The sequence below is a fragment of the Pavona decussata genome, unplaced genomic scaffold, assembly GCF_977016875.1.
Source record: "Pavona decussata unplaced genomic scaffold, jaPavDecu1.1 SCAFFOLD_98, whole genome shotgun sequence".
Lineage (NCBI taxonomy): Eukaryota > Metazoa > Cnidaria > Anthozoa > Scleractinia > Agariciidae > Pavona > Pavona decussata.
The window spans coordinates 450164-462874 of record NW_028145514.1 but is presented as its reverse complement, the minus strand read 5'-3'; the positions used below and the strand labels follow the sequence as shown (position 1 = coordinate 462874).

The following is a 12711-nucleotide window of genomic DNA, read 5'->3' as shown; positions in this document are numbered from 1 at the left end:
CAGTTGATCTAATCTAGTCTTATCTAAACAGCTAATCTAATCTAATCTAATCTAATGTAATCTAATCTAGTCTAAACTAAACAGTTAATCTAATCTCATCTAATCTAATCTAATCTAATCCGATCTAAAAACTACAAAACAATCTAAAACTATTGAACCGACAGTTAATCTAATCTAATCTAATCTAATCTAAACAGTTAATCTAATCCAATCTAAACAGTTAATCTAATCTAATCTAGTCTAATCTAGACAGATAATCTGATCCAATCTAAACAGTTAATCTAATCCGATCTAAACAGATAATCTAATCTAATGTAAACAGTTAATCTAATCCAATCTAAACAGTTATACTAATCTAATCTAATCTAATCTAATCTAAACAGTTAATCTAATCCAATCTAAATAGTTTGTGCGGCTCTAACTATTGGACTGATCTCTCACAAAACAGAAACATTCATTTATACTGCAGGTTCACACTACACAGCTCGAAAGAGCTGTTTCTATTGTTTTGATCTGTTTTGAACGCTCACTTGGTAAAAGGAAACCACTTGATTAATAACTTCTCAGGTAACTGACAGGTTTCCGCGAAACGTAAAAAAGCAGGAAACCCCAAATTTAAGCTCCCACGAAAACCCAAGAAACATTCATGCTATCCTTGAAGAATCTCCTTTGGCAACATCGAATTAGCTACGTCCTATTTTCACACTCCTGAAGAAAGGAGATTTTCATTACCTTTATTGTAGGCGCGTGCAAAATAAAGTTTTGGCACCGGGTCAAAGTCAAAGTCAAAGTCCCCCTCCCCAACTTTATTTCGCGCGCGCCTACAATACCGCCAGCCACAATTACCATCACCGCCACCACACGACAATCCCATCCTCGTCGAATATTACCAATTCCCCTTGGGTGCTTGTTCACCTAAACGTTACCCGCGGCAGCTTAATTGTTTACACCAGGGTAGCGCGAAACTGTGTAAAGTTTCTTGTCCATAAAGGAAAACAGCACGACGCATAGACGAGTTTTGAAACAACAACCTTCCAGCCCTTAAGTTTATATACGCCACATCACGAATGATGTGTGGAACTACGGTTGTCAATACAATTCAGGAGGCGAGAGTTCTCGTCTCAATCTTTACGAGTGTACTCATTGGTTTAACGTCAACATGCCCATGCATAATTTCGTGGAGCAGCGTCAAACGAAAAATCGCTCTAGTTACTCCGCACTTAGCCATCCAGTGTCCTCAATCATCTAAGTGTCTAGTAGTCCCTGGCCACAACCTTGTCGCTCTTCGTTGTACTTTTTCAAGTTCAGCAATGTCACCTTTCTTAAAGGGGTCCCAAATTACGATGCAGTATTGGAAACTAATTTTAACTAGGTACTCATATGCGACATAAATGCTTCGGGGGTTGACTGTTTTACATGTCTACCGGACCAAGAGTTTGGTTTGCCGTCGTGACGATAGTCTCTGCGCTGATCATGGGTGTAAAACTTCCCTAACTCAACATCAAAAAAGGCTATTCATCCCTCTCAAGTAGGGATAACAATAAACCAGCTGTGTTCTCTTTTTCATTTATTTTCATATTTCTGTACAAAACGTAATAGTATATAGTTATATTTTTCTTGTTTACTATTCGAAATTATTTTCTTTCTCTTACCGCTAAAAACAAATTTACAAATTTATAAATAAAGATACTTTTTAGGCTGGGACATAGGAGAAAAGCACCTCCAGAGCAATCTATAAAAGGAGCTGAAAAGGTAAGGGTAAAAGCGTGGTAGCGCGATGGGGGGTGGGGAAGGGGGAACAGCCCGCTCCGCCGTCCCTGATTTAAATAAGTAGCTTAATAACGGCAACAACAACGAGAGCGTCAGAAAACAATAATTTCCACAAGTAAAACAACGATTCACACGTGCCTTCTGTGTTATGGTTTCGCTTCTTTTGGTCTGCAAAAACTACCGGTAATCGAGAACACGAACCGTGAATTTTTCTTTAGCCTGCGTAGCTGCCGGGAGGTTGGGTGAACGTAATTGGGTTCATTTCTCGCGGCATACGCCGCTCATGGCGGGTCTACTCCTAAATTTTATAATCGCGCGCGGACAATACCACCAGCTGCGCAGGCGCATTTTCGGGCGATGTCGCAGCTCTCACAAGGTCTCGCGTGATTGGCTTGTAACCTCTCTACAAAACAATAGAACAAAGAACAATACCCTAATTCTACAAACAACAGCAGCTGATACACAATTAAAACAATTACAAGCTAATGAGAGTTGCTACACTAGTGAAATTCTTCTTTCCATTTCTAATTTGAACACTGCCTCTGAAATGCACTCGTGGACAGTTCAGCCACAGTTTGCAAATTGAACGAGTTGGAATCATCTCCAAGAAGTTAATGAACGCTAATTGAACTTTTAAGTGACACTTTCGTTGGCGTTGCCATCGCGGTTGCTTAGCTCCCCTAAAAAATATTACTTTCAAAGCCTACAGTGGCACAAAGATGTGCTTATCACATCAACACTGAAACAGCACTATCTGGACTTTAAACGAAATCTCCACTCTTGAAATGTCGAAAATACAATCTAATAATAAATTTCTTTGGAAAACATGGAAATAACATTTCTGTGTCGGACAAAACAGAATTTGATTCTGGCCTATTTTTCATTTCAAATTTGCCGGGCGCCGCCATGTTGGATTTCATGACGTAATACGGCTGTTCAATTGTTTCACAATAGGGGCAACCGTTTGACCTCATGAAATCCAAAATGGCGACGCCCGGGAAATTTAAAATCGAAAATAAGCGATAATCATATCTAATTTTTAACACACTTGAATGCCATTTCTACTTGTCAAACTAAAATTTAGAATTTAGAGACTATTTCCGACAATTTGCTGTCGGAGTGGAGGTTCCCTTAAAGCATTATAAGTCAATGTACAACAGACAACCGCGTACAAGAACCGCGAAATCTAAGGACAAATCGCCGGGAACAACCTCGTTCGCAAGATCTCTCTTCTCAACCTCCAGAGGAAAGACCCTGGGAACAAGGTTGTGGCGGGAATTGGTTCCTATACGTAAGTTGTCTACTGTAGCAACAAGGTCCTTTTCAGCAAAATAACTGTCCTCTAAGTTTTTCAACTGTGACAAAATTCTCAATCAATTAATCTGGTATTCATTTTCTCTACCAAGCCTTTTCATTTTGAAACATGTCAGTGTCATAATTATTTTCTTTGATTTAAAATCATAAATTTCAATCAATAATTTTTAATAAAAACATCTATAAAAATCAATGATAAAATTAAATTTTCATTCTTAGTCCATGATTCTCCGGCAGTTTAACTTAGAGATATTTTGTTACGCTTTGCGTATCTGGAAAAAAAAATGTCCGCGGCGAGGATTTGACGGGCGAAATCGGAACGAGCTCACTATTTGGGGGAATTTGCGTAGTCGCGGAGTGTTTAATAAGAAAGCACACGAGAACACTGGAAAACTTTGCGTTAGTTGGCCGGACAATGTTGCTTAGCAACAACTGACGAAGATCGCCGGACGACCACCTCGCGTTGACGTGATTACGTGTAAGAAAACAGTTATCCTTTGAAAGATTATTTCTTCCTAACCTCTCTAAGCTTTAGTTATTTAACTGTATACTTATTCAAGCTTCTCAAAGGAGAAAGATCGTTCCTCTGAACAGTTATCTCCTCAGTGACAAGTGAGTAAGTGCAGTGGCTTAATCCGAAGGTCTACGACACATCTTAGTTCATGGCACATGGAAAACATAAAGGAGTCTTCCCGACACAGGCAGCCCACAGCTGACCCGAAACACAGGTCACCTACACTACCTGCTTTAACTCTGCCACTAAAAGCCTTCATGTCCAAAGTTGGATGTGCCAACGTCTTGATTAGCGCGCCATCAGGGCGCTCGTCAATTTCCTGTCACAAAGAAAACACCTTTGACGCCATATGGTAGCAGCGCTCACAAATGTCTTTTGCATCTAGTTCAAAGCTACACTAAGATCTTGACCTGCAATGCTTTGGGTTTTCAAGGCGTTGTGGAGTCTACACACAGGTCCCATTACACCTCCTGTGGGTTCTAATACGCGTGGCCTTTCCCGCGGGGGTGGTCCCTGCGGAGTCCCCACGGGTCCCCAGAACACTCGCGAAACAGACACCACTCTGGCCAATAGCAGCAAATCCCTCCTCGGTCCCAGGAAGGCGCAAAAGAACTGTAATGACCGCCGCTTTGCCATTTTCACAGGTTTCTATGGCAACAGGACCTGGGAAAGCCTGAAGTAGAGAGAACGGCCAAATATGTTTTGAATAAAACACCTTGTTATGATGACGTCCGCTAGACTTTAACAAACAGAAACAGATGATACAGTGGGACCTCGATTTAACGAGTCTCTATTTCACCAAGTTCTCGGTATAACAAACGATATTCTCCAGCCGGGCCTTTTTAAATATATGGAACAGAACCTCCCTAGTCCCTTGGCACTTGGTTAAATCAAGGTTCCACTGTAGTAGACACTTGCCTTAGAGTGTTACAAAATAAGCGAATATGATTGGCTCAATCGTCATTATACATTGGCTGATAAACAATGATCCCGCATGCTACGTACTTGGGAAAAAAATCCCTTTTGATGTTTTGCAATTACCATGCAAATATCATTGTTTTCCGAAAGTAATTGTTCGTAATTTTATGCCGCGTCTGTCCTCTTATAAACGATTAATTGCGTCAATTGGGTAAAGAGAGATTGAGGAGCAAAATTTATTTTCTAAGGAGAAAACAACACAACGATGGTGGCTAAGCCTCGTATCAACAACCTCCGGAACTGAAGTACGACGCGCTGAACACTACACCCACAGATCATCCTTACAAAAACTGGTAAATTAAAAAACAAACAAACACGTAAACAAGAACAAATAAATAAAAAACGAAAGTATATTTCCCAAGGACACAGCGTAAGGAGTCGATGATTGTCAGCTTATCGGCACTTAAGGACAGTGCCTACTTTTGTTACTGCGCATACCTTCTGCGCACCTGGAGATACTCGGGCTTCCTATGCGTGGTGCCTTCTAATACAGGGATATTTTTGCGCGGTTTAAAACTATGAGGAGAAAGCAGAACTTAGCAAGTGTTCTTGGTATCCAAAAAGAAAATTGGGGATAACCGTGCATTTTTCAGAGATAATAAAGCTTTTTAACTTGGAGAAAAAAAATGCCATACATTGCTTTGTATTTACGGCTTTTTGGAAGCTCTCTAAAAAAGATCTAAGATCTGCTTTTCCAGCATAGTCATAAACCACGCAAAAATTATTTCGGTATTAGTAGGCACCGTCCTTAAGTGAATGTCAAAATTGTACCGGACCCATGTTGGATCAATAACAAAATTTCCATGGATATGTCTATCCGTCTCCGGAGACAGGTACAGTTTGTGGATCCACACTTGTCTAAAACCCACACTGGTACGGTGTGAACATTGCACGGGATTTTAAACTGAATGTATGGCGTTGGCTTGAAAAAAAAAAGTTGTTCCAAGCCAAACTGCATAACTGGTCTAAATGATGGATCGGATAATTAACCCTGTAGCGCATGCTAAAGTGAACCCACGAAATTCGCACTGAGTGTTTGCTTCAGTAACGAAATGGTAGACCGAACGAGACAAAGAAAAAAAACCTTTCACCTCAGCGACAATCGAATCCGTGACCTCTGCATTTGATCGTCCGTTGCTCTACCGACTGAGCTACGAGGCTCGAGCTACAAGCTACAGGGCGAGTGTATAACTGGTATAGTTCGGATGCCTCCAGTTCAAGTTCTTTACTGGTACAATAGAGCATGTACAATGTATAGGCACATTACCTTATGATGATTATGAAGTAGAATGGGAACTTTGGCAAACGGGCGACTCGCCATTTTCTGTCTTTCCTCACGCCTTTGCTGTCAAAGATAGAATCATGAAAAGATCATGGTCAACAATTTCCGTGAGTATATTACACCATTCTCATTTATTAACCAGGTTTATTCTTTTGCGCATATGCCACATATTGACATTCAAATCTTAGCAGTGTGCAGGATGTTTGTCCCATGAACCTAGTTTAATGGCCTTAGCTCACATGAGTCTCCTGTAGCTCAGTGGTAGAGCATCCGAGATCAGAAGGTCGTAAGGTCTTTTATCCGAGTATGCCTGTGTCACTGATTGAACAATAAATACATCAATCTCGATTTCAGTGAGATTTGAACACATTGGACCAATACAATTTAAATCCGAGGGATGCATCTGAACCGTAAGGAGTGTAATCACGTTTTATATGTCTGTAAAACCCCTGTCAAAATCCAGGGGGAAATGTACTGGAAACTGACACGTGATGCCTCCTCATACAGAGTTACTTTTACCAAGTTTATGACTATCCGGGAAAGCAGATCTTAGCAAGGGCTATTGAAACGGAGAGAGAAACTGGGGGCAACCACGCATTTTTCAAAGATATCAAGCCACAATAATTTTAAAAAGCGTTAAAATACATAAGAATGTATGGCATTTTTTTTCCAAATTGAAGCTTAGTTATCTCTGGAAAATGCGTGGTTACTGCCAATTTTCATTTTGGATATCAGCAGCCCTGGCTAAAATTTTCTTTTCCCACAGAGTCATAAACCGCGCAAAATTTCGAATAAGTAGGCACCTTCCTTAAGAAATTAGAGGTTCACAGACCATTCCCAGATGTACAGAACATATGCACAGTAGCTAAAGAAGGCACCATCCTTACATTCCCCAAATTGTGACAAAAAACGTACAATCTGCGAACTCCTGAACACGTTCCCTCATCATTCCTTATCACTGTTTTTGTTCTTTCACACCACACACACTGTTAGTAACTATTACTCTCCCACTAGGAAGGGGAACTATCACACGGATTAAATATAAATAAAAAAAAAATGACTTTATTTAAGTGTCTAAGTATTTAGCACTGTGTTGCTAATTGGGGACACTATAAATCAGTCCAAAAAGTAGACAAACTGAACACAACATAACTGGTACCACAAAGCAGAGAACAAACCCGATTGAGGACGAAGTTGACGTAACGACTTCTGACTTTCCACACAACACCAGCAATGACAAGTAGTGACAGAAAACAGCTACAAAAGAAAAAAAGAAACTGGAAACTGAGCTACAGCATGTTTGATAGTTTGATCAGTAGGACAACAGAACTGACAGGTCAACATTCTCAGAGTCTACCTGGATAATCTAACCTGAAATCATATGTCTTAAAAACGTGCCATGATGCAATAAATGGCTGGGTTTTTTTTGGTTTCTCTTTCTAAACCTACCAACTAGTAATAATCAAACATTAGGTAGTGCGTTCGATGTCACCAGGCTCTCTCTCCTTTGCCAAGTTGGCGATGATGTCATCCGCCCCTGCAAAATCTGCGGGGGATGCCAGATACGCGTCCCAAGATCCATTCTTTCAACGTTGTTGTATACAATCTCGACTCCAATCTGTATTAGGAGTGTGTTCTTTCCACATCGAACGCAATAAGGCAGGACAGTATGGCCTGATATCGTTTTATCGCGATAGTCACATTATCAAAATTGGCAGTCGCATGAAAAATTATAGCATTAAAACTACGCCGTCGCAATTTTACAACGTGTTTAGACTGTAACCTTACAAGCAAAGAAATCTGATCATGTTATTAACCAAGTTACAGGTTTGCTATAAAAGCTGATTGGCGTTTCGAATATATTTCCATGCATCACACAGCTATAGAGTAACTTTTAATACGTTTAATAAAACTGTTACGCAAAATGTTTAATTGACCATGCCACTCAAACAATAAGTGTTGGGCAATCTTCGGACAATTCAGAGACCAGACTAGTACCAGATGCTGGACCAACAAATATTGTCCAGCACTGTTACAGAGTTTATCCAGATTTCCAACCATGTTTTAGTGTGTAACGTATGAATACTACCAGCCAATCCTACTTTTATGTTACCGGAAAAAGGTTTATCAGCAAGATGGTTCCTGCAATGTTCGGTTCCACCAATACTGGGCTATGCAGCCATCTCTCCCGCTTCCGCGAGTTTTCACCAATTCATCATCGGGAAAACTCAGGCTGAAGGACGCTTAAAATCAAGAAAGTTCATACTCACCCGAAAAACGTAAGGAAGAATTCCAAAAGATCAATGGTTTCTGACAGCTGAGTGATAGACACCTGAAATAGTTAACAGCGCAACATTAGCTCCAGTTTACCGCGGCGTGCTGCTTGATCACATTATGCGGTGTAAAATAAAATATTGGAAAGTTACCCGTGTTTTAAAGCGTTGGAAAGAAATCAGTGACGTTTGTGAAAAAAGGTTATCACATTCGGGAAATTTTTGAGTAATCAAAAGTTTTCAGTGACGCTTTCCACTGTATCATTATGTGGAATTCTCTCGTCCTTTTCTTTCTGTGATGTTTGGTATCGACCTGTGTCGATAACACTGTCAGGATAGCCAAGTATCGTGCTGAACTGGCACATATCTTCTGCTTTGTTGGAGAATCGGTGTTATCTCTTCACAAACATTGAAGTAAAAGAAATTGAGTATATAAAGGGATAGAGTTGTTCACGTGCAACGGTTGAGAAGATGAATGCAACAAGACTATAAGAATCTGTAAGCGCACACACTGGTAGACGGGCTGATTGAAACTTTGATATCGAGGAAAGTGACCGGGTTTTAGAAACAAGCATGAAGGAACCAAATCTGAACTTTACGGCTACTAAAAATACGACTGTATAAGCAAAACTTCATCCAGCACAGAAAAACATGACCACTTTATCTCTCCTGTAAATTCATTGCTTTACCTTAGCTATTTACAATTGATGTACAAGAGAAATCCAAAATGGCAAATCGTACTAACCAGGAGCTTTGCGCTGTTGCCATTGGAATCAACATCATAAACATAGCCGCGCAATCCAAACTTGTCGTCATGACCAAAGTCGTAATCATGGTAAAGAAATGTCGCCTCGAATGTCTCTTTGACCGGTTCTCTTCTATAAACCACAGTCTCTTCTTCGTCACGCCTTTTATCTGGCGAAAGACAGTGATAAAGAGAACTTTAAGCCTGGCCAAAACGGAGTCGCAAGTTTGGCCACCCTGCGTACACAGCCGCTTTAGTCAAACGTATTCCCAACATGCCCAAGTTGACGCAAGTTGCACGCAAGTTGGACGTACGCTTGCCGCACATTGGAAACAATACCGAAGCCACTTTGCCTCGACTTCATTTCAGTGGCCTAACGGTGAAAAACGCATCAACTTGCATACTTAGCTTGATCAACGTCTCATAGTAAGCAATCTCATTTGCATGCGACAGGCATCTGAGGTCCGTCCACGAGTAGGCATGATGAGTACTGTGTCCAAGTACACGACGAAAATGTCATGGTAAACGCATTTTTCCAAAGTGGGTATTTTCGAATACGCCGTTTAAGCAATTCGTGTGGAAAGCGTAAACCGGGGTAACTGGCGTTTTCGAGCCATTTGAGCGTTTCCTGGGAATGGGTGAAATCGCTTTGTGAACCATCACATCCCGTTCAATCCTGAATTTTTTTTTCAGGCTTATTCATTCTTTCTTCCGCAGTTCAAATGTATGAATTTTCACATATTCATTTCAGACCATCACAGGATTGGAAAACAATTTTTAGTTCAAGTATGGTCTTACGCCTTGGGTTGCTATGCTGGTATGACGTTCCTGTACAGTGATCAGTATCGAATTTCTCCTTGTAATGTCAATGCTTACTCAACTACTGAGGTCATGAGAATTAAGGATATGATCACCCAAGGTGAACTTTCTTGATACCTTAATAACTTCTCCCCAGTACTTTATAAGTAAGTATGGGGACAAGATAGGAGAATTTGTTTTTGATGTTAGAGGTTAAATGATGTAAGTATTAACCAAACTTAACCGGGTTTGTGTGTCACTCTTCACTCTCTCGTTGATTGAGTCAGATCATAATTCATGCAATTCTGGATCTACCGATTTAGTCCTTAAAATAAACCTCAACTTGAAAACTATTCAGCAGTGCTTTCACGTCATGCTGTTTATTATCGTGTACACAGCGGTCACAACGAACCCTCAGTTTAACCATTCAAATGAAAGCTACTGAGCAGTACTTTCCTGTGGTGCTGTTTGTTGTGCTGTACAAGGTTGTTCTAGCGTTTGAGTCTGTGGATGAAATCCTAAAATGTGGCCATTGAGTAGAAGCCCCTAAAAGGTACCTCTCTGGATTGCGTTCATATTCTGTACAACGTGGTTCTAACTTCGATTCTGTAGGTGCAGTTTATCATATTGTACAAGGTATTTCATTTTAACTCTGTGGATGAATCCCTATGTTGTGAATATTCAAATGACGGCTTTCGAGAGGTTTTGTTTCACTTGATTCTTTTTCCTGTTTCCAAATATGGCGTTCACAGGAAAACATTTTGAACATTACTCATGGTGCTCATTAAATCTGGGATGCAATGACACCAATACACGCTAAGCGGCCAATCCAGGCAAGCTTACAACAATATGGACCGCGGGTGGAGCACATTATTTTTGAACGATTCGTCGTAAAAGTCTTTTTTCAAAATGGTCATACCCCTCCCTCCCTTATCAATTCTTACCAAAGAAAGTCGTCAAGTTGACTTTCGCTTTAGATCCCAGGCTCTCTTCGGTCCATTTAATCTCTACCTTTATGCTGCGTTTAACCTGTAAACAAAACACATCCAATCCTAAGCAGGTGTATGTCAATCTTGTATTACTCAATGTCGATACAAGTGAAATTTGTTGAATATGCTTTGGATGGGAGGCGTTGCGGTGGGAGGAGGGGGGGGGGGGGGTAGGGAGTGTCCCAATACTCACCTTCTGATCGATTATTTGCGCGCCGACAGTACTCAGCATGGTGTGCTTGGAAGAGTCTTCAAAGTCCCAGCTAAAGATTTTACCATTGTTATACAACATTTCTTAATTCAACAATCTTAGAACGTTTAGCATCCTTGTTTAATGACGTTTTTTTAACACTTTTTTTTTGGTTAAAAAATGATTTCGATCACACGTTCTGTCCAACGTTGAAAGCGTTTAGCCGGCTTTTCAATAATGTTACATGCCAAAGACCAATCGGATTTAAGCTCCTAGTCCCCAATTGGACAAAGTAGGAAATTCAAAATGGCGGAGCCAAAAACAGTCGAGGTGAGAACACCGAAACGAAAGAGGGCTTAGAAAGACGGTGAAGTTAAAATTTTAATCGAGAAATACGAGAAGAGGCTTTATTTGAGGGACACATTTAACAAGGAATACCAAAATACGGACAAAAAACTGATCGCGCACTCGCATTGGCAGAAATCGAAGAGAGTCTGGGAATGCCGAAAGATAAATTTGTGGCCAAGTGGAACACGTTGGAAGGGAAATACAACAGAGAAATGCGTTTTAGTATGGAAGACAAATTAAAGTCTGTCGCTGGCGTCGACAAGCGGTATTACTCCAAATGGCAATTTTCACGTGCTTTCCGTTTTCTTAACCTCGAGACTTGATTTATCTTCCGTATAATGTGAAAAACAATTGGGGCGATAGCAATTCACGAGGTGAATAAGCGGATTTACTAAACTACTGTAACCTTGCAAACACACTCGTATGACAAAAGGAAGTAAAAAGACAAGGAGATTTGTTTCTTTAAGTGCCCATAACCCCAAAACAATTTTTCGCTTAAATAAATCTTTGCACCTGTTTGAAACGCATTGAGCCTTTTTGCGCCTTTTTTCAACTAAATCTTGACTTTTTATAAGCTGTAAAAGTTACGAAATCTAGCCATCATCTGTCCCATGACCGAGCTTGTAAGGGGCATAGGTCTATTCCTTATATGACGTCACAAACTGCTTTGCATGCATTTTCACAAAGACTTAATACAATGCAAATCAGTTTGTGACGTCAAGTAAGGAATAGACCCATGCCCCTTACTAGCTCGGTCATGGGACAGATGATGGCTAGATTTCGTAACTTTTACAGCCTATAAAAAGTCAAGATTTGGTTGAAAAAAGGCGCAAAAAGGCTCAATGCGTTTCGAACGCGTGCAAAGATTTATTTTAGCGAAAACAACTTTTGGGGTTATGTGCACTTTAAGAAACTGCGATGTTGCGTCGGTGGGCAATGGAAACGACTGTTTGGTTTTATCCACAGAATTGATAAGGTCACCGTAAAGGGATTCGAGTGCTGACGTTCTGCGTCAGAGCGAACGCTCGAAACGTCAAAACTGGAGTCTCATTACGATGAACAACTGTAAAAGACAAGCTGACTCACCGCCGTTGGTAAATATGTAAAACTAAGCCTCTTTAATCCAGTCAGGTTGAAAGTCATCGAAGAGCCCTTGAAAGAAACTAGAGGCAAACACAATTAACCTTTTTCAGCATTTTGGCTTCAAATCACAGACAAAATGATCAAAGGGGCCGACGTGTCACTCACAGTAACAAAAGCCGCCTTTGGAGGCATTTCCATAGTAACCCTCACTGACATCGCATCTGTGGAATAAGCATTGCAAAGGAAAAGATGGATGAACACAACTGGAAATAATTTTTCTTTGAAACAATAGAGTAAACTCCCCCTTGTGGACAGCACGCAGTTACAGACGGGAGCTGAAGTTACTGAAAATAACTCGAGATATTGTGGTGTCTCTCTATTACAGTCAAATTGGTGCTGTCCGTGAACCACAAACTTTACCCCCAAT

General features: G+C 40.5%; 1 protein-coding gene across 1 annotated transcript in view; it reads right to left on the bottom strand.

The window, feature by feature from the left end:
- Positions 1-1550: 1550 nt before the first annotated feature.
- LOC146472485 (attractin-like protein 1) overlaps positions 1551-12711 on the bottom strand; it is a 42672-nt gene continuing 31511 nt past the window's right edge. The window contains exons 19-26 of the mRNA XM_085119248.1: positions 12450-12505; positions 12288-12364; positions 10619-10703; positions 8877-9046; positions 8129-8190; positions 7037-7115; positions 5844-5921; positions 1551-4271 (exon numbers count right to left, since the gene is read on the bottom strand). Coding sequence (XP_084975374.1) covers positions 4044-4271; positions 5844-5921; positions 7037-7115; positions 8129-8190; positions 8877-9046; positions 10619-10703; positions 12288-12364; positions 12450-12505 — 835 coding nt within the window. The 3' untranslated portion in view covers positions 1551-4043. The remainder of the gene's footprint in view (positions 4272-5843; positions 5922-7036; positions 7116-8128; positions 8191-8876; positions 9047-10618; positions 10704-12287; positions 12365-12449; positions 12506-12711) is intronic.